The following is a 26,217-nucleotide window of genomic DNA, read 5'->3' as shown; positions in this document are numbered from 1 at the left end:
AAACACACATTTTTGTTTGTTGCAAACAAGACTGACCATATTCTGGGCTATCTCATCAAACCCATAGCCAGTGGGTAGCAGGTGGAGATCCTCACTCTCTGTTCTGCACTTAGGAGACCCCATTTGGGGCTCACCAGTACAGGATGGACACTGACATCCCAGAGAACGTTCAGTGGAAGGCTACCAAGACAAGTTAGGGCACTGCTGCAAGACGTAAGAGGAAAACAGCTAAGAGATCTGTGTTTGTTCAGCCTTAGGAAAACAACACCAAAGAGACATTTTATTGTTGTCCACAAGTCTCTAAGGCATGAAGGGAAGATACAGAGGAGCTAGAGTCAAAATTGTCTCAGAAATGCACAGTGATAGTGTAAGACTTGACAGACAAGTTGAAATATAGGAAATTTTGTTTATATATACAGAAGAAAAAAAAAAAATCCACCAAAAATCACTGTCAGGGTAGTGAAATACTGATACATGTTGCTGAGAGAGGTTGAGTTCTCCATCACTGGACACACTCAGAACCTAAGAAGACTCCCAGTGGCCTGGTCTTTTTGGACCTGCTTTGAGCAGGAGTTTGGATTAGATGAACCCCAGAGGTCCCCTTCCAATGAAATTACTCCATGAATCCTCAGCACTACTTGAGCTGCAAGTTTATCTAGTAGAATTTACAAAACCTTTGAGCAAGAGAGAGCTACAGCAACCTTGGGTAACACTTGTTCTACTGTTGCACTGGAAATTTTTCTTAATGCCCATTCTGAGCCTTCCAAGCTGCAGCTGATAGCTGTTGCCCATTCTTTTGCATTCTGCCACTACCCAACAGTCAAAACTCCACTTCTCTCTTAAGTTTTCTTCAAGTATTTGCAGGTTGTGATTGAATCTGCATTTAGTCTCCCTTCAACAGGCCCAGGTCCCTCAATGCCTCCTAGCAGGCCACAACTTCTAGACCCCAAATCAGTTCTGCTGCCTCCCTCTAGACTGTTCACAGACCTTTTGAACTGGGGAACCCAAAACTGTACAGTATTCCACATGCAGAAAGTAGAAAGTATAAGAAGCATCAGAGAATATGAGAGACAGATTGGTGGAACCAAGCTCTGCTGTCCCTGAGACAGAAACAGCCACCAGAAGAAAACCCTTCAAAATCAAGGGCGTCCTGTATCCTCCCCACATCAGGCTGAAGGCAGTAGTTCAAAGGGAAGGAGTGAATCAAGACACTCAGGGGGGCAGGTGAACACCCTCCTTGCACACCTCACCTTCCCAAGTGCCTCTGTACAGCAGGCAGGAGGCTCTGGATGTGGAAGGGCAGTATGTGTGTGATGGGTAATGGTTCATCTACACCAGAGGTACTGCAAGGTCAGAAAGTCCTATGCTCCGTATCATGACCATCTCCATGAGGAAGAAAAAACTATAACTAGTTGTAGGCAACTCCCTTCTGAGGGGAACACAGGGTCCAGTATGCTGGACAGATCCTCCTCTTGGGGAAGTCTGCTGTCTGTCTGGGACCCGGCTTAAGGACATCACCAGGAAACCTGGTAGGACCCTTGGGTTATTGCCCATTACTGAACCTCCATGTGATTGGTGGTAAATGCCCCATCCCTGGGAACATTCAAGGTCAGGATGGAAGAGGCTCTGAGCAACCTGACTGAAGATGTCCCTGCTCATTGCAGCGGAGGTTGGAACTTTAAGTTGACCTTTAAGGTCCCTTCCAACCCAAACTATTCTATGATTCTGTGCAGCTCTCACCTGCTTTAAAGGAGGAACGTACACCTCTAATGCAGCACAGTCTGCTTTTCACTTTGAGATGAAAGTCAAAATGAAGTGCACAAATTTAACAAAAAACACAAGTTATGTAGAAAATATTGCTTTTGCTAATACAATAGCTGTCCAATGACTTGCTAAAATCAAACGAATCCTTGTTAAATCATTCACACTTCTGCCCACCATTTTATTTAAAATTTCATCCTGCAACTAAAATTCCAAGCTGCTCACATTTGCTGAAATGAGCATCAGCTTTACAACTCAACTTTATGAATCAACTTAGAAAAGAAAGCCTTTCCCATATGTCTCATAAATTGGACTCATATACTAGTTTTAACAATCAAGGCAGACAGGGGTAACTAGTGGGTCAACTTGGTCCAACTTCAAAAAGCCTGCAGTATGGAGACCCAGGCATTTTGTTATGCTAATTGTTCTGATTTGCCAGAAATAAACATGCTCTGAAACAGTTTAAATAAAACCTCACAGGCAGAGAACAGTTGGCAAGCCCTGAAGGTTCTGCTGCAGAGACACAACAAGTAACATCTGATGTTCCCTAGGGCGCTGTGCTTGATGCTTCATTTTGCTAGTATTTTTTTTTCAATCTGCTGTTTTATATAAGACAATATCAATGGGGCTTGAATTAATGTAAAAGGATCCTGCGTTTAGAAAAAATAATCATTAAATGGCTCATAACGTTTCAAGTGGAACCTTTGAACTCTCATGTTATAGAATTCTGTAGCTACAGGCTTAGTATCATGAAAATGCAAGCTAACAACACAAAAAATAAGAGTGAATTAAACAAATAGACTCAATAGAGTCATTTGAGTTGTGACAAGCATCTGCTGCACCTTCCTTTTAAGTGGTGGGATTGTGGTGCTTACCTCATAGACTCTCCTAGCAGAACACAACCAAACCCTCCAAACATAGATCAGGAAGGATTTGATAAAAAGCCCACATGTGCAGTGAACTGCTATTTTACAACATATTCCAGTCCATGCAAGTCTCCCAGTTCAAGAAAATTCTAGTCTAGCATCTCTGCTGTACATGTGCAGAGAGCCTGGCTCCAGTTCTCCTGTCAGCTGCCTCTCCATGTGCACAGGTGACTGCAAGAGGCCCTTCTGCAAATTCTGTGCATTCACAGTCCCCTGACACTGAGAAAAAAATGGACATAAAAGCTTTCCATAGCTCCCACCTGGCTGAACATCATTAAGAAACAGAAGCAAAGGATCGGGGTGTGTGTGTGTTTAAATTTTTAAGTGACAAATCCTAAAAGATAAAATATGAAAATAAACCCAGAGCACTAAAAGAAAGCACATTTGAACCACAGACATTACAGTTTCCTACTATTCTACATTACCTAATCCTTTAAAGTAACATGGTTTTCATTAAATGAGAAGAAGACCTTGACGTGGGAAAAAAGAAGATTAATTAAACTAACTTAGGGGTATAGCATTGCATCAGCTGAACTACAAACTAGGCTCTGTTTTAAGTTATTTGCTTTTCTGGGGTTTTTGTGTTTTAAGATCTACAAGGGAAAAAAACCTTAGATTTTGCAGACTTCCACACTTCCCACCTATGCTTCTCCTGTGAATGGGCAGTATTTGTTCACATTTTTCCTGCTTTTGGGTTTAGACATGAATGTTGTCATGAAACATGGCAAGACCCATCGATAGGTAAGAATCCATTTCCAGTTGAGTTTTTTTGTGATTATGTTATTATCCAGATGTCATAGGAAACTGTATTAAACTGAATGAACCTACCATGGCCTGATGCAAGCTTCGTGTAAGACATGTATAGGAAGTTTAGTTTCTCTGTCCCCACCATCACTCAAACCATGTAGTACTGTACTTTTTCTTCACCATAATAACAATCAACCAAAAGACTGACAATACAGCCCACTAAACCTGGAAAGATTTTGCAGTTGCTAAGAATAAAAGCTTACTAGCCATGGACTCTTTTTTATTGTTAATTCACATGACAGCCAAGCATCCAAGCCTTAAAATGAGGTAAATCTGATACCAGCTGTCCAGCCACACCCATGCAGACAGCACTACAATTTAGCAAACTTTTAAAACTGATACTGTCATTTAAATCCTCTGGAAGTCTGTGATGGTTTTGGTATGAGGATATTTAAAAAGCCTTCTCAGATAGTCCTTCACCTCACTACACCCTAATGCATGATATGTCAGGTTTGGAATGGAAGCAGCACTGAAGTGTCCTGGTGTTCATCTTATGCTAGAATTGTACTATCCTCCTTTTTTCTTTTTCTTTTTCTTCCTCTTTTTAAATATAAGTTCTAATCCACGTGGTTTTAGTTAAATGTAAGATACGGCACCAAAAAACTAACTACAAGGCATGAAATAGGAAACCAGCACATTTTCAAGTGGATAAAGATTGAATCAAAAAAGGAAAAAAAAACATCTCAAGCCACCCCAATAACCAGTTTTGCAGAAAGAGCAATTGTCATATAATTAGGTGATAATAAAGGGAGTTGATCAAGAATGCTTTTGCCATCAATTATATGCTACATTTTACTTTATGACCTTGGCACAAACATTAGTATGCACTAATTTGCATTTGTTGACAACCCCAAATTATGACACATTGTTGGCATCTGTGTGTGACAAGAACTACTGCGTGACCTGAGGACTGAAGTACTAAAAATCCAAAGGAACTCAATAGTGCAAAGGTTCTGCATTTGGTAGTGATAACAAGGATATGTGCAATACATGAGGAATTGATCCACTGAGAAAAAAAGAGGAGGAAAGCAACCTGAGTTAGTACTGAAGTGCAAAATGTCTCCATTTCACAAACAAGATATAGATGAAATAAAGGCAAATGTAATTCAGAAAACATTTCTAGGAAAGATGGGGACATGGTTCAAGGCACCAGGGTGAAATATTACTTACAAAATGCCAGTACCCAGAATAGATTTTATACACCTCCAGCTATGCATTAATTTTTTTGACAAGAAGGCAAAACACTTTATGATTCTGAAAGATAATACACGTTCAAAACATATTAGCAGCGTGATTATTTCAACAGAAAATGAGGTTTTATACTCATACATTAGCATGTAAATGCAAACATTTATTTTAAATTTGAGCCTCCTCTGAAACCTACCTTTCAATTTACAAGACACTGACCAGGGACCACTTGGTGTGCCACTTAATTAAACATTTTGAGAAATATATTAGTTTTTCCATGAAAAAGAATTGATAAGAATGTAAAAACTATTTCAGGTGTACTTGAAATGCATTACTTCCCTTTCTTATGAGTGATTTTGTGCAACATTAATAGGAATTTAAAATCTTCCAGGGATGGCACCCTTCCAAACAGAGATGAGAGCAATTTGCCCCACTCCATTATCTCCTCAAATCTGCTTGCTTACCATTGGATGTAATTTCAGTCAGTCTTAGTTATGGACAGAATTCACAGCTCACCTTTGTACATTGATATAAATCAGGACAGTCACTTTATGTTCTTCTGTTAAATGCAGGTTCAAAGTCTGCATCAAACTTTGCCTGTTAACTCCCAAAGATCATTCCTTCCAAACGAATCACAGAATCATTAAGGCTGGAAATGACCTCTAGGTCCAACAGTCAACCCAACACCACCTTCACATCTATTTTTAGTTTGGTTGTTAGGAAGTTTTCTTTTGATTATCTGGATGGAAATGGGTTCTGCCAAGGTATGCCCAAGAAACTTTAGCCTTCTTAGCTTGAATAATCATTTGGAAGAAGTGTGACTATCAAGTGACTGGGTATCAAGTTTGTGAACTGTGAGGTAGAAGATCTGAATTCAAGTGGAATACAGTGGGGGAAAAAGTTGTATGAAAGGGCACAGCATCTCCAGGTAAGGTCTAACTCTGCTAAAGTAATATGTAGGGTCAGAATCTCAACTTAAACACTAGTTGTGTGCTGCTAGAAGCATGCAAGTGTCCTGACAGCTTTTTAGTTTAATGACAAAGCAGTGCCCTGTGTAGTAGAACTAGACAGCTGTGTGTGAGTTTCTCTTGGTTTTGTACATCTGCCTCTGCAATGACAGCTAGGAAATGTTCTGTTAACATTCTACTAGAGTAAAATATGTTTACTCTTCTAGCTTTTCCTAGTCTTAGGGAAGTTTCTGAGCAGCTGACAAGTCCCTCCACTACAGGGGCTGGTGATTTGCCCTAAGTCTCTCAGTATGCACCAGTCCAGGCTGCTGGAAAGGCTTTCCACTAGACTGTGCAAGCTCAGCAAAGAACAGCAACACAGCATCCCTGCTTGGGAACATAGGCCTCCCAGTGAAAAATAAAAACCCTGTATTCTTCAGATGGAAGGAGACAGCAAGGTCTACACCTAAGTCCCAAGTGGCTGCCCTGATGCTGCAGCAATCACCTGTATTACTGCTCAGGGCATAACAGAGATGTGTATGTCAGAAATGCAGAAACAAAATCCTACTGTCAGAAATCCCTTGCTGAATTTGGATGCAGTGCAGGTTTTGGTAGTTAGCATTATAAGGAAGAAAAAATAACAAAGCAAGGATGTAATTCATTCAGTTTTTACCAAGAATATATAGAGCCAGGAAGGACCTGACTTAAGCCAAATTATATAATGTATCATCTAATAAGGGCACTTGACTGAAGATTTCCCACAAACAGTAGAACATCCAGACATGCTCATTCCTTTTCTTTTTTCCTGCCGTCCTTCCAGTACCACAAAAAAAAAAAGAAAATTCATTCTTGTTTTCACTTTATTCTGAGAAAGTGGCTTAATTTTTATGTTCTAAACCACCAAAACCAGAGTGCAGAATTGCTTAAGGTAAGCTGAGAAGTCAATAATGATCTCAGAGTGTTTTATCAGATAAAGCAAACATTAAAAAACAAACAAACAAACAAAAACCCCAAAATCAAACCAAACCAACTAAAAACACTGAAGAGATTTATCTTAGATATTCCTCTTATATTTGTCCTACATTGAATTGTAACTTCGTGTTTTCCTCCTTTACAGTTTCTGCCTTAGATGGTAATTCAGAAAAGTGGCAATTGAAAGCAGTGTGTGAGATAAACTTGGTACAACCCCACCCACTGGCTGATTCAGGAATACCAACTGCAGCAGTACCGAGTGAGTAAATCCTTAAGTAATTATTTATCTTCTCATCTATGGCTTAGCCAAGAAGACCACTATCAGCAAAAACTGCTCAGTTACTAAGAGATCATAATGGAAATGATAAAAGAGTGTATTTCTTACAACACCAATTAAAGACTGGGAGTTCCCTACACAATTGCCTGGAGACTCGACCAAGATGTTACACATGCCAGATTTCACTCTTTTAAAACAGATGTTTAAGGCACAAAGATTCTAATATCATGTTCTGAAATAAAGCTATTTAAAGTGTTTGAATTTAAACTCAAACCAGTTACCAGCAGCAACAGTGCACTATGACAGTCACCAAATATTTAGTATTTGGGAGCGTGTGAAAAATTGGGGAACTCCTGTTCTGATCAACTTTTGTACCTGGGAAGCACTTTTTGCACCATTAACAAGAAAGGCTTGAAGATCAATGATTCAAATTCTTCTTCAAATTAAAGGGTGCAGGTACAAACAGGAATGAAGTAATTGCATGTTAGAATTTATGGGGGAGATCCTGCTCAGTTGAAGTATTTCAGGTACAAATTTGAGTTCCAATTCAATGCTGAGAGTACCCAATTGAGACAACTTCAGATAGGTTTGGCAGGGATGTCAGATGTTACTAAACTTGTAAGCATTTACACTGGTACCTCTTGTGTGACTTTGGCATACTGAATAAAATAAGTCTTATACAGTTTTGGTGAAGACTTATAAACTAATTGATCCAGATTAGGTGCAGAAGTACAAAACCCAGCCTCCCAGCCTAACTTTTGTGTCTTGGTCCTAAAAATTGAAGCCCAATAGAAGTTCAAAGCCTCTTCTCTTCATCATTAAGACATTCCCAATAGGGAGAATCCAACCCTTTTAATTTCCCCTAAAGTTAAACCTTGATTCTAATATAATTAGCACAACATACATTTTCATTTGACTCCCTCCAGCTGTAAGAGTACATATGTGTATACACACACATACTGTACTTGTCTGGCAGAAGGATGCATCACTAAGGCAATGGAGGCAAGTTCAAGTTGTCTCCCTAACAGCAGAAAGCTGGCTCAGATTACTTTGTTTTTTTAATGGTGTATCTTATAATGTTGAGTACAAGATATTGTCAGAAAAAATAACAGGCTTTGAAAGTCATAATTTATAAGCTCTATCAGGTATAGTTCAGTAGAGACACACATTCTTATGATATTAATGAAGTGACATGTGAATAGATTGATATTAACATGTTTTGGTACATTTTAAAAATGACAACATCTAGAAGCTTTAAGGCATCATTTCTGTTGACTTATCCCATAGCAGTCAGCTTGAAAACCAGAGCACAGATAATTAGATAGTCTGGTGACAGACCAGGCTGAGATGTCTTATGTAAATGAACCTGTGCAGACAGACCTTTTCAATTGTTCCTGTACTTGCTGCTAAAGCTAAAGCTAAACATTCCATCTACAAGACAACCCTACCAGCGAGCATTAAAAAAAAAAAAATAAAAAAATCTAAGTTCAATATTATTAAATTAAATATCTACCTGAGAGCTTCATGAGGAGCTCAGATGCTGCCTTGACTGACATGTCCTGCCTCATCACATTTGCCTGTGCTTCCTGGGGCTTGAGTTTCTCCTCAGAGACATTGGGAGCTGTGGCTTCAGACTCCTGGCTGAACACGTAGCTGGGCTGAGGCACGGCCGAACTCGCTGCTTCCTCATCCTTAGGCTCCTCTTTCACTTTAAATTTAGGAGTCAAAGGTTCTTTTTGATTTGCAGCTGTCAAGAGAAGGAAAGTAGTGAGATTTAATGAGGTATGTAATAGATAATCGTAGAGCAGTAATAGGAAGAAACCATAAAGTGAGAAATAGCAGAGCAGGTACTGGAAGTGAGCATGGCAAACAGTATTCAAAGATGCTTCAAGAGGTAAAACAAATTTCTGCATCTTCTGTACAAAGGGGCAGCTTTGCAACACAAAAACTTCATGTACTTGAGCTCAATAAACCATCTTTCTGCTCTTACTTTTTTGCCTCTACACCTTCTAAAAGTATTCCCCTTGTCACTGGTTTTTAGATCTTCTAGAGGCTGCCTAGATGTTTAAAACATCATTTCACGTAAGGACAAACTTGGCAACACCCATAGGCACTACAGACTGAGTTCTTGGAGCATGGAAAAGAGGCAAGAGAGGAAGAGCAGAAAGATAGGAAGCCTAAGAGGGGGGTAAAAGGGAAAAGAACAGAAAATTCTTAGGGCCTAAAAGTCAGTGTATGCTAAGAAAGAGAACAGAGACATTTTCATCTCTGCACTTGAAGATCCTCTAGAGGACTGTCCTGGGTTCTACATTCATCATCATCATCATCATCATCATCATCATCAAAATAAAAATAAAATAAATAAGAAAAAAAAATAAAAATAATTCCTTCAAATATTCCATGTAAGCAGCTGCACAGCCTCAGAGAAGTGTACAGAGACCTTGGGACTGCTTAAAATCTACAAATCTGTTTTTCTTGAGTGGTTTTTCCAATACCCCATGAATGCCTCTTACACAATGCTTCCAAACCCAAGCAATGTATGGTGGGATTTCCCTACCACAAGAAGGAGGAGGAAGGGGAGTGCTTCTGGAAGAGGTCAGCATTTATTAAACTCTCTTATCACCAAGCCAAAACTCAGCAGCCAATCTGATTCAATCCAAGGCCAGTGGTACCTCTGTGGTCTTCATCCCAGGATATTCTCAAACCCTGCTGAGGTTAAGCCAAGTTCTAATAGCTCAGAGAACCAAAAATCCAAGGCAGGCAACATCAGAGTTTAGTTTCATGACAGTGACATATCCAGATTGACTTGAACAGGGCATCTGTCAAGATTCCTTCCTTTCCTGTGTCTCACTTTTCTTTTCTCTCCCTACCCTACACATCAGCTCTTCAACTGTGAGAGCAAAGGCTGCTTTGAGCCACTGCTCTCTCACACTTCTGAGTCAACACCCAGCATAACTGTACTAAAGCTATGCTAACAACAAATCTACCAATACAACATCTGTCATAATCTAAATGAGATCTTCATGAGATCTTTATCCTCAGTTTGTCCCTGTGTGGCTACAAGACATCACCCATGAGAAATATAAAACATACTCAGGGCCCAAAAATCCAGAGGAAGTCCTGAAGATGTGGATTTGGAGCAGTGTAATGTGAAGAGGAAAAGAAACCTGGACTGTTGTTCTCACCTATATTGCTGGCTGAGCCTACCCTGGCTGCTTTGCTTTTAACAGCAAATAGAATTACTAAATTGAAAAGAAGCAGGGTTTTATTTCTTTAATTAACTGACAGCACATTCCTTCAACTGACCACACTTTCCAAAACTCAAACATTTTAATTGTAGACAAATCACAAAAATGCAAAGGTTATTTACCTATTTTTTTCTTCCTCCAGAAAACAAAACCAAACAAAATCAGACAACTACTGGGTCAGTTTTAACCCACTTGCTTCAAATAAAAGGGCTTTTACTCTTCCTTGAAATACATTAAACCACGATTCTGATGTAAATTAAGTCTAAAGAGAAGGACAAGTAAAAGGAGAGGCTGTCCATTCTCCATGGCCATACATTAGAACCAGAGGGGAAAAAAAAATCCATCCAAACCCAAAAAAGAAACAACCCAAACCCAACAAAAATCCACACCACTCCTGCCTCTATCCCCTCTTGAATCCACAGTCATGGGCAAAATTGTTAACACATGGGAAATCACAACTATGATGCATATACTTGTCATATTATGGAGAACAATAAACAGATGTAAGAAAAAAAATTACAAATAAGGGAAATGAAAGTCAACTGAGACCAGTTTTTAGAAAAACCTTATGACTGAGGAATCTCTTAAAAATTAAGACTAGACAAACATTAAAAAGATGATGCTGAAGTCTATTAAAGTATATTCAAACTACATAGTTATTACTGTCCAGAAGGAATAACATCTATCTGCATACAAAAATAGATACACATATATGTACTTAATTTGTATTTTATTTACATTCATTCTGAACTGCAATGAGAGCAGACTGAAGGATGTGCTGCCTGCACACTGAATAGAAAAACCAAAAACTAAAAAAAACCCCAGAATTTAATTTCTAAACACAAAGCAAGGGGAAAAAAACCCAACAAACCACAACACCCAACAAATGCAGCCAACAGGCAGCAGTCTCTAAAGCAGAGTTGATAATTCTCCATTTGTTTCATTCCATATCCAGAAAAAAACCCAACAGGTCAAAGCAGACTATAGACTACAGATTTTTACCTTCCTGGCGACTGATATCATTTGATCCATTTGGCAAAAATAAATGATGAAAATTATAAGAGTTTCCTCAAATTGCCAAATGCCACAAGAAAAGCTTTGGGCATCTGCCACTAATGTGGAACAGTCTGATAGGCACTGCTAACTGCATCAGTCCACTTATGAGGATTTCCAAATGCTAACAATGTTTGTAATTGAAAGAGGAAAAATGGTCTGATAACTTGGAGCCAAGCTCAATGTTCCAAGTCACAATCAGCAAGGAGTTGGTCACTGCTCCATCTGCCTGAGCAAAGAACATGAAAAAGAAAGAAGGAATCCACAACAAAAATGCCACCACAAAAGAGGCCATGAAAAAGGCACCTACAGAGTCTGGATTGAAGGGAACTGTGATGAAAAAGCTACAGTACCCCACTGTACTGACATTACTTTACAAGCAATGCCTGACCACAGCTACAAAGATGAGAAAAAGCAGGCCAGTCACTGCTGAGGAAAAAGGGCAAAGTGACCCCAAAAGGCACTGCAAACCAAACAGGGCTCCTTGAGATCTTGCAGGAGAACCTCCCTTTGTGATTGTCTTCAGAGACACCATGGCAAGAGAACCATGGCATGGCTTTCACCTCAGGAAGGAAGGACAGTGCTGTATCCAGGCCCTAGCACTCAGCTGTGAGAGCATCTGAAGGGTAATGGGAGCCTTTCAGTCCAGGTGGTAAAGGGTGAGCTGTGGTGGTTAAAAGAATCCAAGGCCTTTGAGAGATCAGCTCAGCAGTATTTGGAAGACACATTTCCTCCACACAGGACATCATCCTGCTGAAGGCAGCTGTGGTCAGTAAAGGGTACAACTTGACTCTTCCACTGCTTTTGCTCTAGCAATTGAAATATAGGTGTTGGCATTCTACAGCTGAGACTATGGCTGTATTTGATGATATTAAAGAACTGAGTAAGGGGTATGAACACTGCAGAAGCTTCCAATGAGCTGATGGCTTTGCTAGAAAAATCTATGCAACTGGAACCTGTTGGACAATCTCAGGAATAAAATCCAATTGGCTTGATAAATCATGTTCAATTTACTAAACATAGAGGTTGTCCATACTATAAGTGGTCCAAAAGGAGAAATACTGATCTTCCAGCAGGACAGGCTAGCTGGTCTCTTGTTTCTTTTTAGTGCCTTTTGTCCAGGAGTATTAATCTGTCCCAGAGAACCTCCTGTTACCTAACCCACCTGGGAGTGCTAACTCAATCACATCTCATTTACTTTCCCCTCAGCCAGATAAAGTAACCTACAGGGCTCCAAGGAAGAGGATGGGAACTACCAATGAAAAACACCTAATTACAACTCAGGGGTGCTCAGCATTAGAATATTTCTTTTTATCCAAGCAGTGGAACAGCAAAATAGACAATCAGAAGTGTGATGATGCCAAGACTGCCACATCTGGCCTTCCAGAGACCACTTAAAATATCAGGTCTTCAAAACCATCTTGCTTAAGTATCTTAACAATGTGTAAGCAGAGGTTAAGGAAAGGGCAGCTGACTAAAGCTGCATTGCACTTCAGGAGCTGTAGTTGAGCAAAAGGAGACACAGAACTGGAGAATGACCAGTCCTGCAGCTGTCCCCTCAACATTTCACAGTGTTCTAGTCCAAGTGGAATGAAGGAATTAGACAAACTGCTCAGGCACCTGTAGGACCACACTTCCCCCCACACCCCAAGATGTCTCCTATACAGTGAAAGTACTACCTGCTAAACAAGGCTATAATATCAGCCAAGACTATCTCTCCTTTCCAGGTAAAAATCAAAGTAACAGCAAAATAGGTAAAATTCTGGGGAAGAAGGAAAGAAGAGGAGAAGAAGGAGAGTGAAGGAGCAAAGGGAAGCTTGTTTTTGATGGAATTGTTTGCAGTATGGAAACTTCTTCTCTCTACAAGGGAACAGAAACAGCAGAGAAAAACACCACCAGACTGACCTTCATATTTGTTTAAGAAAGCAAAAAAGAAAATCAGAGATGACTGCACTAACATTGTCTTCAGTTCCCATTTTTGATAGCTGCAGCAGAAACGCTCTCGAACCAGAGCTTCTGCCCAGAGTAATGGTGTAAGAGCCACCAGTCTAGTCTAGTCTTATACTCCAAGTATAAGAGTTTGTGTAGATATTAAAACTAAATTGTAAGCACAGACCTGGCCCAGAATCACATTCAGAATACAACTTAGGTTGCTTTGGGCTGACTAGAAAAAAAAATCAGTTTCTTATCCTGCATTTTAAATGACCAAATTAGAACAGATTCTGCCCTGCTTTGTCTTGCCAAATTCTACATATTCCTTCAAGGTGTAACACACACTGGGTGTGAAAATGTGGATGCAAGACCACTGGTAAAAAGAGGGGTGGTGTTGTGTCAGTGGCAAAGGGTGGTGGTATATCAGTGGCAAAGATTAGTACAAGCTTTTATTTGCCCAAGTTTTAATTAACCATGTTATTGCCCTTTTCCAATTTTAATTTAAATTAAAGGTCTATAAGGAAATTACGAAAATGTGAATCTGGAGAGACACATCAGAGAGATCATGATGGCACTGGGGTATTTACACTTACAGCAGCACTACAGAATTCACAGTATTTTAAAATTAAGGATATGGCTCAATAATTGCCAGTTCTCCTGTGTGCTTACATAGTCTGATTTTAATTTTACACTCTGGAATCAACTATGAATCCTAAATATAGGCAGCACAGCCTTGTCTTTGGAACTTGCTACACAAATACATCAATTATGACAATTCAGTTGGACATGCTTTTATTTTATTAAAAATAGCTCTTTGAGGAGTTCAAGCCAGTTCGTTCAAGACTGTCAATGGCAAATGCTAAAACACTGAAACACTTGAGCTACCTTTAAGGAATGCAAAGCCAAACACAACAAATAATCTAAGTGATTACTTAGCTTATCTACTAGTATTTTGTACATAGCTGTCTGATGATTTACTATTTTGTTATTCCATTAGTGGAATCAGCTAATAAAACACCAATGCAAAACCCAAGAACTTTGGACAGTCACCAAAATCCCATGGTGGCAATATTTTCCAAAATCAAGGTTTTAGTCCTCACATGAGTGTCACAGCAGATCTGACAAAGTGGGAGAAAGCAGTTTCTCATTTAATGGCCATCCTCAACCCCTTATGCTGTTATCTCTCCTTCTTCCTCTCTATTTTAAAGTTTTTCTGTGCAACTTGGGGTACATAAAAAGAAATGCAGAAGTGGGGCCCACTTGATATACACCACAAGATGAAGAGACATGATTCCAGAGTAATGCACTTAATGAACACAGAGAGGTGAGAGGGGGAAGTCAGCAATGAAGAATGCTTTCCCAGTTCTGCTTCCACACACAACTCCCCTGAGATCAATAGTGCAAGAATCCCATTCATTTTGATGAGATTCATTTATTTTTGAATTCTATGACAAGTAACTGCAGAACATAACATAGGCACAGCAATAACCTCACTGGAGCACCCCAGCCATTCTAATTTGAATCACTGTGAAAGCTGGTTTTTATTACAAAAGAAAACAAGCTTCGGAGTGGGTGGAAGATCAGTATTTAAGATCCGTATGTTGTATAATGTCTGTCACTAAAATCTTTGAAACAGGAAAAACAAATACTCTGAAAATTAATATATGTATGCAGTTACAATGTTTCAGTGTGGAATTAATAGACTGGAGGAAGAAAATATTCTGGCAGAGCACTGATCCATCAAAGTACTTGGGCAACTTAAAGCATACAAGCAGTCCTACTGAAATAAAAGGGGGAAGATTTGAAGGTAAAAAATATGGCCATGCTTTAATTTTCTTCTGTTTATATGTTAAGTCATCTGCTAATTATCTTTACAAACAATAAACCTTTTCAAATTTAAATGAGATTTCAAGGAATCCTTTTAAATATCTTGTAAATTAAAAGCATCTCCTACCTTAAACTAGGATCTAGAGAATGGAGCCTGGAAAAAATTCAACATTTGTTCTTATTTTTAGATTCACATTTGGTTTTTTGTGTTACCTTAAAATGTGTAAAAAAAGTATTTCTGGCAAGCAATGACACAGAATTAGGGCTGAAGAAATCTTAAAAGGTCACCCACACCAATACTCAACCTCTTAAATCTAAAGCTCCCTTAAGCCTCACTGAAAAAAAAAAAATAAATTGGAGGCCATTTTGAGCAGTGTCACCACAATTTGTTTCCATCCCCTTTAAAATCAGGTCTGACTTTGAACATCTTTAAATTTTTCCCCACTTTGTTTCTTTACAGCTTTCTGCCTGTTTTTCACAGAATCACTGAGTTACTGAGGCTGGAAAAGACCTCTGAGATCAGCAGGTTCAGCCTGTGACCTAACCCCACCATACTGCCCAGACCATGGCACTGAGGGCCACATTCAGACACCTCCAGGGATGGGGACCCCACCACTTCCCTGGGCAGTCCATCCCAATGTCTGATCATCCTTCCTGTGAGGAAGTGCTTCCTGATGTCCAACCTAAACCTCCCCTGGCTCCAGGCCATGCCCTCTCCTCCTGTCAGTCATTGCCCGAGAGAAGAGAAGATCCCCCCCTGCCTGCAACCTCCCTTCAGGCAGCTGTAGAGAGTGATAAGGCCGCTCCTGCACCTCCTCTTCCCTCAACCCCAGCTGCTCAGCCTCTCCTCATCAGACTTTTCCCCTTGTTGCTCTCCCCTGGACCCACTCCAGCACCTCAATGTCCTCAGGAACTGAGGGGCCCAGAACTGGACACAGGACTCAAGCTGTGGCCTCACCAGTGCTGGGTACAGGGGGAGAATTCCTTCCCTGGTCCTGCTGGCCACACTGTTCCTGATCCAGGCCAGGATGCCATTGGCCTTCTTGGCTACCTGGGCACACTGCTGGCTAATGTTCAAGTGGCTGTCAAGCAGAGGCCCCAGGCCTCTCTCCAGCCCCTTCCCCAGTGGTAGTGCTGTCTGGGCTTACTGTGGCCAAATAATTTTTTTGTTCTGCTGAAATTTCTGACAATTGCTTCTGATGTTCTGTGGTTCACTGACACAGATCTAATCCATCCTACTGTGTAACGTGATCAACCAGGTAGTTATCTCACCTGTTTTTAAAATCCTCCAGTGGCAGAGATGCCACAATCTCTCCAGCCAAACTACCATAGAGGTGTAACTACCTCAACTTCTGGAAAGATTTTCCTAATGCCAGCTTAAACCCTACAGCATTATAAATCTGCTAATTTTTGTCATAATTACAATGAATCGCCAAAAGATTATTTCCTTTTCCCCATGACAAACTCCTTAATGCATTGAAGGCTTATTAGTGTCTCTCCTCAGTCTTCTCTTCACAACCTCACTCGCTTTATTCATCTGCACTGGACACGTTTTCTAAATCTCCAGTAATTTCTGCTGCTCTCCTTTGCAGTCTTTACAACTGTCCACACTCTTCATAAACTATGGTGCCAAAACCTTGGACTTCAGCAGGGCTGAGCAGCACAGGACTGTTACCCTTTCTGTAAGGGAGAAGAGTCCCAGTATGACTGTCCTTTTACTACCAGCATGAGCAGTACTCCTTTTCTCACAGAGCTCTTACCTAGCTAGTTGTCTTTGGGTTTGCATTCTTGTAACTCTTTGTTGAACAGTTACATGGTTTTACAGATCTCTCTTGACTCTTCTCTTTGGACTGTGAACTACTCTGCATGTGCTGTTTTCCACCCTTCTGGTACCCACTTCATCTAGGTTAGAAAGGTACTGCCCAATCAGCAGTAACACTGAGAGTCAAGATTTTGTACATGCTTATTAAGATTCAATTTAAACTTTCATAAGAGCTTAAAAACACCAATTCTATACCATCTTCAACCCTACATGCATGGGTTAAGCTTGTGCAAACTGTAGCACTTTGGTCTGAAGGGAGTCAAGCACTCCTGAGTCAGACACTTGGAAAAGGCAGAGCCTGAAACTGCGCAGAAATGAAGCCCAATAGACCCTGAGGTCTCACATGAAAGTGCAGATATCCAAACCAACACCAGCAAGGAAGAAAAGGAGCAGTAAACATTGGCAAGTAAAAATAAATGTTCACTTAAACTATCAATATTCAATAAGAATAAATGCCAAATGCTAAAAGCCTATATATCTATCTACTGCTTCTTTCTTAGCCACAAGGCCAGAGAAGAAAATTAGATTGCTTTGACATAATTTGGTCTCAACAAATCTGTGTTGGCTGTTACAACTGCCATATACAATTTGAGATGTCAAAAGATTTATATCATTTAAAAGGTAGGGCAAATAATTGAAGTTCTGATGGGCCTAGTATGAGAGTATCATAATAAAGAAATCACTCAAAGAAACTTTGTTCAGCACAACAAGGAGTAAAAAAAAAAATGCAGCTAATACTTAGCCAACTTGCTAAAAGAGAACTATTTCTGAATTTATGCACACTGTATGGAGGAAAGCCTGACCTAAATGTATATAACACAATATAAATCTCCTGAGAAAACAAATTCCTTTCCTTTTAACATTGCTCTTCTTGTGTAGTAAACTTGGTGACTGGCAGAACATTTTCATCCAAATATGCACACATACAAAATTACAGATACATCTCATTCCCCCAGTGACTTTATAACATGTTGCTAGGTAACAGTGCATACAAGTCAGGTTTCAAGACCTTTAGAGTAAGTCACCACCAAATAACTGCATAGGCCTTTTGTATGAATAATGTACATTTGTATCCTTTTTCTAATGCCAATAGATCAGGCACTGAAAACATGATTTTCTGCCAAACTGTAAACATCTCCCCATCAACTGCTACATGAAAAACAACACATCAAAATGTTGTATGTTTTCTCAGATTTCAAGCTTTCTCCCCTGCTCCTCTTTTCTGCTCTCGTTCCTGCTCGATGCAGCCATCAGGAGCACTACCAGCACCAGATCAGCTCACAGCTGATGTTTAGAGCCACTTAGTGCACAGGAACATTAGACATTAGAAAAACAATGAATACTGGACAGCTCTCAGACAACATAAAAATGGATTTCAAATAGAGTCCAATATTAAAAAGCAATTAAAAAAATGTACATGTAAAAATATTTACAAGCAAATGAAAACAGGCTCATCATTTTTTTTTGGTCATAATGATAATTCATATCAACAAATTTTTTTTTTCTTCTTTTTTTTTTTTTAAAGGGAGGTTTCTGTGGCTTCCTCCAGCCCTTACAGCAAACCATGTGTGCCAGCCTGTTCACCTGCTGCTTGTCCTCAGCTGTTTTCCTAGTTTGCTCCATGAAGCCTCAGGCTTAATTTCTTGTGTCTACCTATTAGACTTGATTCTCCACAGAACTGTGATCCCAGAGGTATAAAAGGTCTGGGGAGATGAAAACAGCAAACCTTTCCAAAATACCTGATGAAAAAAATTGCGAAAATGCAAAATGAAACTTCCATTGCAGTTAAAGGGAAAAAGGAGGCCAATTACTCTCTACGGAAAAGGATATTTTCCATTTCCAAAGTCTAAAACTTGACATAGGGACTGCAATCTCCTTGTAAAACAGAAGTTTCTTCCGTGACATTTTTTCTGACTTCTTTCTCTTTAAAAATTAAAGGCCAATTTTGAAAACATTTAGTATAGAACATCCCCCTGGTGTGTCCACAATTCTCAAGTGCTCAGTCAAATCAATAAAAGAGCACGTAAAGTATAACAGATTCACCCCAAACACATCCTCCACTTCAGAGCCTCACATATCAATATCATTCATAGAGAAATAATCTGACAGTGGAAGAAAACACAATAACCACAGGCTTTGCATTAGATACAGATTTCAACTAAAATAGTAAAAAAAAATTAAAACCTGTTCATGAATTTTTAGGATTACCTTTTAAAAAGTGTTAAAAACCAAGAAATGCAGTAACATGTATTTATTAGTCAGACCTCCAATACTCTGAAAAGAAAGTGACTAATACTTTACTGGTCCACTTTAACAGATGGGCAAAGGCAGAGAACTTAAGAGCTGAACTCTCTAACATGCTGGGTGCTTGTGTAACTCAGTGATTTCAAAACCAGAACTACAGGTATTCAGCATGCCTGAAAAACACACCAAATGAGATTTGCCAAGGTAACTGTCAATGAACATGAAAGCCTGGATAAAATATTCTCACTCCCAATACCAGCAATTGAACAGCTGGTATAAAAGCTTTCTCTTCCCTCACCGTTTCCCCTCTTCCCTCCATCACACACTGCTTATCAAAAAGAAAGAAGACATCTTAAGTTAAGAAGTTGCAATGTTTTCTCCTTGAAATTCTGTGAGATAGCAAACCCAAGGCCCATGCAGAAGCAGCTGATGCTGCCACTTGCTGTTCAATTACCTGACAGCTTCATAAGAAAATCTGATGCCATCTTGACAGAAATGTCTTGACTGAATAGTGCTGATGCTGTATTGGCCACAAAGTCAGAGGAGTCTTTCAGCTTTGTGTTGTTGGGGGCTCTGTTAACAGTGCTAAGAGCAAAAGGTGCAACTGAGATGCCACTGTCATCCTTGGGTTCTTCTTTCACTACTAAAGGTGGAATACCTCCACTAGGCTGCCCAGCCACATCAGGTGTTTTAGACACAGATGCTGATCCTGTAAGGTCAGGTCCACCTCCTTCCCTCTGTGGTCCAGGACAGGAGTCACTATTTAGCTGTGGTGATCCCTTCACCTCAGTTTCTGGTATTTCCTCCTTCACTTTGGATTCTGTCCTAAGGAAATGCTGATGGCAACGCATGTGGAGCTTCAGGCTGAAGTGGCGGGAGGAGGTAAAAGGGCAGAGCTGGCACTGAAAGGTCTCACCCCTGTCTTGGTGCTGATGAACCTGGTTCAAGAGGTGAAAGACAAAAGCATGTATTAAGCAAACCAGCTTACTAGCATTGCAGAAATCTTATGCTACACGTTTCACAACATTTAAAAAAGAAAGAGAGAAAAGTTAACTAACGGGTGGACTCTTCACTCTGAGCACCAGGAAAGAGGTCAGGCACTAAGAACAGTAGGATTCTCTCACACACAAGTCAAAGAACATAAACATAAGACTCAAGTGAAAAAACCAAAAATAAGGAACATCTGTTTCTGCCACATGGAAATGATGAAGTCTGTTTTGGATCAAGCAGTCCTTACAATTGCATCCTGATGACCTGTCAGTCCATCGAAAGACTTCCAAGGCATAACTAGTAGCTTCCTTGATAAAAAAAATAACCCAAAACCAAAAACAATCCCCACCTTATTGATTACATATTCTGCTAAGCACGATCATTCTGTGCAACCTCATAAATAACAATGGTTCAGAGCAACCCAGCAAAACACCAACATGCATAGCAACCTCCATCATCAATTCATGTATCATTACAGCAAAAGCAAAGCACCTGGAAATACCAAGGCACTATGCAATGTGTTGCAGATTAATTCTACCAGAAAATAAACAGCTCTGTCATAATAAAATACAAACATGAAATAGTGTTTGCCACTTATTCTATTTTATCAGTCAATTAATGATGACAGCTTATTTTACCATCCTCATACTTTGACTGCAGGCTCTTACTCACAGAGACTGTGTGTTGCAGTATGACTACTAACCCTAGTATCCTACCCTGATCACCTTGGAAAGAGAACTTATTCACTCACTCACTCACTTCTTTCTTTCTATCTTTCTATCTTTCTATCTTTCTATCTTTCTATCTTTCTATCTTTCTATCTTTCTATCTATCTATCTATCTATCTATCTATCCATCCATCCATCCATCCATCCATTACATATTATGCAAACCATTATGTATTTACTGAGTATGAGACATACTCAATAGTATAACCTATATAAATATAATTAGACACTTTCTTGTTTATCACAGCACTCATGAAAGGGAAGGAATAACTGAGTCCACTGCAATAGTGGCAGGTATATTGAAAAACTTTTTCCCTATAGCTCCACAAATAAATTCTAAATCCTGACAGAAGCACTCCGGGCTACTCCCTCCAGAAAGACTGGCAAATACATACATCTTTCCTGACTAATTGATGAACATATGAGCAGGACAAACTGGCACCAGACTGAGCTCCACATATTCGTTTTCACTTGTGACTCGAGTTGGCTGGAAACATTTCAGTGAGACAGATTTTTGTTGGAAAATGGCAATTTGGTGAACATAAAATATTTCTCCAGAAACACGCGGGGGTTTGATGAACTCTTGGCAAGTGAGGTGTGATTCCTCCACCCTGCTGAGTACCACTCTACCCTTCACCCCCTGGCTCAGAAGCAGCCAGCTGTGTGATCCAAGGCTTGCTACTCTAGCTTCTAAGTCTGAAAGCCCTGAGAGCTCAGGGTTCATCAAAGCTCAGCTCTACACCAGGGACCTTGGAAAACCAACATTTAGCTTAGGCTTTCACCATTTTCCAGTTTCCTGCTGAGATCTAGATCCTGAGAGTCCTGGTGCAGATGCTACAGAGCTTTGGGGCAAGAGTAGCACTTCCCAAACACAGTTGAATCAAAGTTCAGGTTTCAGTTTCCCACAGTTGTAGATTTGGCCTGATAATGTTCCTACATAGTAAGAGGAATTTAGCCACAAGCTCATACCCAGCATTTCCAGCTCTCCATACACAACCTCGTGATCAATGGTGGAGATTCCAGTTGGAGACCTGTACTAGTGGTGTTCCCCAGGGGTCAATACTGGGTCCGGTCTTATTCAACATCTTCACCAATGACCTGGATGAGGAGACAGAATCCTCAGCAAGTTCCTTGATGAGACCAAACTGGGAGATTGGCTGATAGACCAGAAGGCTGTGTGACCATTCAGTGAGATCTACACAGACCAGAGAGCTGGGCAAAGGGGAACCTAATGAAGTTCAACAAGGAGGTTCCACCTCAACACGAGGAAAATCTTTTTTACTATGAGAGTGATGGAGCACTGGAACAAGCTGCCCAGAGAGGCTGTGGAGTCTCCTCTGGAGACTTTTGAGACCCATCTGGATGTGCTTCTCTGTGACCTGCCCTAGCTTTAGCAGAAGGATTGGACTCCATGATCTTCAGAAGTCCCTTCCAACCCCTACCATTCTATAATCCTATGATGCACAGGATCTGAATTCAGGTTTGCTAAAATGTGAAGCTGGAAGATGTCCCTCTCTGAGCCCTTTCTGCATCCCATGAAGACATATGTCAGCAGTGCTGACAAGAATTCAGTAATTCTTCAAGGGCTCTCAACAGATAGGAAGAGAGTTTCTCTTGGCCAGCCACTTCACAACACAGTGACATTCTTAGTAGCATCCAAACGTGACATTTACAGACAAACTAATTCTAGAATCTTAAAATTGCACCTGACAACAGCAGCAAAAATTGAAACCAATGCTTACCAAAGACAGTTCTAAAGTAACAACCTTGCAGAAGAAAAGTAGCACAACAGGTTTTAAAAGAGATGCCAGCCAGGTTGCCTGTCTACACTACTGGAAAGAGCATGGTCTGTGAGCACAGCAGTGTGTAAGCTCTCTTCTTCATGAAGAGCACCAAGATGTGCAAATGGTAGCAAGAACTCTCACCATGGCAACTTTATCTCTTACATCCACTGAGATTTCAAACACACACCGATTTTTTAAGGAGAAATTTTAGACCTGAAGAAAATGCATATCAAACATCAAGCCCAATACTTAGCACCCAGTGCCCTGTGTCCAGTCCCATCATAAGACTTAATTTTTTAATTCTCAAAACCAAATTCTAATATGTATTTAAAATTTTGAACAATAATTTAATAATTTTCAACAGAAATATACATGCTTCAAAATTTTAGGCTAAGTTTAAGGACTTGGGTACAATTATCTATTGGTCATTTTCTTTTGTTTGTTTCAGTCTCTCTTTGTGCCTCTTCATTCTCACAAGAAAAAAAGAAGCCATTCAATTTGTCTTCTCTATCACACACATTATTATGATCACACCTCTTTCTATAGCTACCAGCCCCATTTTTTCAGTTCTTTCTTCAAAGGGAGTTCTTGTCACCCCACTAATAATTTTCATTGCCAGCTTTTAAAATCACTTCTATTTCTGATACATCTTTTTTTTTTTATGCAGTGACCAGAAGTGAACATCTTAAGGGACAGTATACATTATGCTAATAACAGCATTGTAACATTTTGGGTGTTATTTCTGTTTTTTTGGTTGATTGGTTGGGTTGGGTTTGGGGTTTTTTTGGGGGGTTTTTTTCTACAGACATTCAAATATCTAGTGTACTTTTTAATGCCTGTTGCACATGACAAGGAAAGGTTGTCATTGAACTGTCTATAATGATACTCAAATACTGTCCTCAAGTAGCTGGTGTTCATTATATCAGACAGCCAGGTGCACGATCAGACTCCTCTTTCCAAGCTGCAGTATCTCATATTTGTCAGGAAGAACTTTGTTTGCCCCCTTGTTTATGTGAACCAGCCTCCTCTTATTCAGTTCCAAGCTTTACCTTTCCTAATCTTGATTCATGCACATAAAGTTGTAGAGTCTACAATTCTCTTACAGCCATCATTTCGTGCAGCTCACATTTGCTAAAATATGCACAGTTCTACTCTTAGAAACTAAACACTCCTCTTTTAGCCTTTTGTCATGCTTAAAATTGCTAATTCCTTCCTATCCTTTGTTTTATTGTCTCTTGGTGAATTTGTAATTTGTCTCGTACATCACATTGCTTAATTTATTTGGCAGCTTCTCAGTGAGCAGCTTTGCCAAAGGCTTTTTTAAAGACCAAATAAAATTCCACTGATTCTTAAGTTCATGATTTTCCTGACATGTTAAAAACATCTTAGTAGAAGAACACATGATTTTGTTTTACAGAAGCCACATGTTCCTATCATATTACATTATTCATATCATTATATTTTTTTCCCTTACATTTTTTGTTGACATACTAACATTTCTGGTATCATCTTTTAATACTCAAAAGCAAAATCCCTGCTGTTTTACCATCCACTTTAAGTCATGGGAAGTACAGACTGGCCCATACAGAGGTCCCACAGTTAAACACATGTGATCATGCCTAATAACTACAATGGGAGTAGAGATGAGGGAAATGGTGACAGGCATGTCCTGCAATTTTGTAGCAATGGTGAAATATTTTCATTCCCCTTCCTTAAAATTGGGATAATGCTTTGTACAGACTCTCCCTTCAAATTATGAGGCCCAGGAAAAGAAGGATTAGCAGTAACCTTTCTTTTGTGGGACTTAACAGATATTTTTGGTTGTTACTTTTTAAACATTCAGAATGAGAGGAAATGTTTTTTTCTGAGAAACTTTATCCCTAAGTAAAGTCAGAGCCTATGAAGGTTGGGGTGCTGAATCCATTCATGGCTACTTTTATGGCTTCAGGCTACTCAGTCTTCACTTACTTTCTATGACCTAGTTATCACTTTTTTTTCTTTGCCTCCTACAGGTTTTATTTTTCTTAACTCTCCAGTGGATTAACATTTCCATGAGAGGTATCTGTTTAAGCAACTACCATAATCAATAACTAGTACAGCCTGGCCATTTAGTTATACTTGCCTACTGATTTTTTTCTGGTTTGTTTAGTTTTGTTTTAGAGATTTTGTAAGGGTTTTTTGGTTTTTTTTTTTGTGTTTTTTTTTTTTTTTTTGTGGGTTTGTTTGTTTTTTTTGTTTTTTTGGTTTGTTTTTTTTTTAATATCTTTTAGTAAAATGCCTTCTGCAGCTGCATTTGAGTACATTTGAGAAGCCTCCATTTTTGCATCCATGACGTGCCCTCTGCCTTTTCATTCCATGCTCTTTCTTGACAAGTTCCCTCATTTTTAAAATATTGCACTTGGTGCTAAGCTTTGGTAAGATCCTTCCCCTCAGGACATGTGCATTATTTATAGAGTATTTTCTTTTTGAAACTATTTCTTTGCTTTACCTGAAAGCAAAGGGGAAAAACATCCTCTCTGCAGGGTTGGACTGGACTGTGTTCCAAAATTTCTTCTTTTCTTTAAGGTACCAATTTTCTGTCTTATCCTTGCCTCATGCAAAAAAGTGACAAGATTAAAAAGCAGATATTTGAAGCCACTTGTGATACCTCTGACCCAAGGCCCAGATGTCACTTGTTGAAAAGCTGCACAAGTCTGCATTGCTTCCCTGCAGCTGAAGGAATGTAATGGAATCACAGGCACATCACAGTGCTCTTCAAGGTTAATGTAAACCTAACCAAACAAAAAGCTCTCCCATAAAACACAGTCAAAATCCTCCTCCTAATTTGATCAAGATGTTTTAAAATAACCTATGCTGCTGTACTTTGACAAACTGGAAGCAAGCTTATTCAGTTGCCTGATTCTTGATGAGGAAGAAATAGGGAAAAGCAAATCACCAGGGCGTAGTGAGCACCCAGCTGCATTCCTTAGGGCCTTTCCTTATTCCCATTATCATGTAATTAATAGCTTCTCCCTACTCAGAAGGCTGATTACAACCCTCTTCATATTACACCAGAATATTAATCTGAGATCTCACTATCTGGTCCCTCTCCATGAGGAACAGCAGCAGGAAGATCCCATGGTTGAGCATCACATGATTGCCTGCCACTGCATCTCACTTGCCTGATAAGTTTCATCTCCCCTTTCCTCATATGCTGTCACACTGTCATGCTTCAGCATGTGTTCACCTTTTTTTTTTTTTACAGTTAGAAGAGCTGGTTCACCCATTTCTGCCTTATGTCTATAGAGCAGCACAAAAAAAATTTATAGATCCTATTTGTGGCCATATGCTCCTCTTCCTCATCCCCCTTTCCAAGTCCTCAGGCTCATATCCTATTGCTTTCTTGGAACATGTCTGTATGATCTCACAGCCTATCTGTCCACCAGTGGCTGAGGAAGATAAATGCATGATCCAAAGACACCAATTGGACAGACAGAGTCTGCCTTATGCTTGTGGTATTGCTCTGAGGTAAATTTAATCCTTACTTCCCTACCAGGAAAAGCACAAAAACTGGAATACATCTTGCTGTATTACACCACACCTTTCTGTAGCTTCCTGCAGTAGTAACACGTACTATCATTCTTCAGAAGAAAACAATATTCCAACAGAATATATACTTAGATAAACAGAGAGAAGGACTCAAGTACAATCCTTGTTGTCTTCTTGGACAAA

At 39.7% G+C, this 26,217-nt stretch overlaps 1 protein-coding gene across 7 annotated transcripts in view; it reads right to left on the bottom strand.

Annotated features, from left to right (window-relative positions):
• Positions 1-26,217, bottom strand: part of ZNF827 (zinc finger protein 827) — a 101,267-nt gene that overhangs the window by 40,157 nt on the left and 34,893 nt on the right. For all 7 annotated transcript variants that reach the window (XR_011727782.1, XR_011727783.1, XR_011727784.1 and 4 more), the window contains exons 4-5: positions 19,459-19,942; positions 8,392-8,625 (exon numbers count right to left, since the gene is read on the bottom strand). Coding sequence is in view for 4 of the 7 variants with exons in the window: in XM_071753723.1 (XP_071609824.1) it covers positions 8,392-8,625; positions 19,459-19,942 (718 nt within the window). In the remaining 3 variants the exon portion in view is untranslated. The remainder of the gene's footprint in view (positions 1-8,391; positions 8,626-19,458; positions 19,943-26,217) is intronic.

The sequence above is a fragment of the Heliangelus exortis genome, chromosome 10 (genome assembly GCF_036169615.1).
Source record: "Heliangelus exortis chromosome 10, bHelExo1.hap1, whole genome shotgun sequence".
Lineage (NCBI taxonomy): Eukaryota > Metazoa > Chordata > Aves > Apodiformes > Trochilidae > Heliangelus > Heliangelus exortis.
This window is presented reverse-complemented; position numbering and strand designations above follow the sequence as displayed.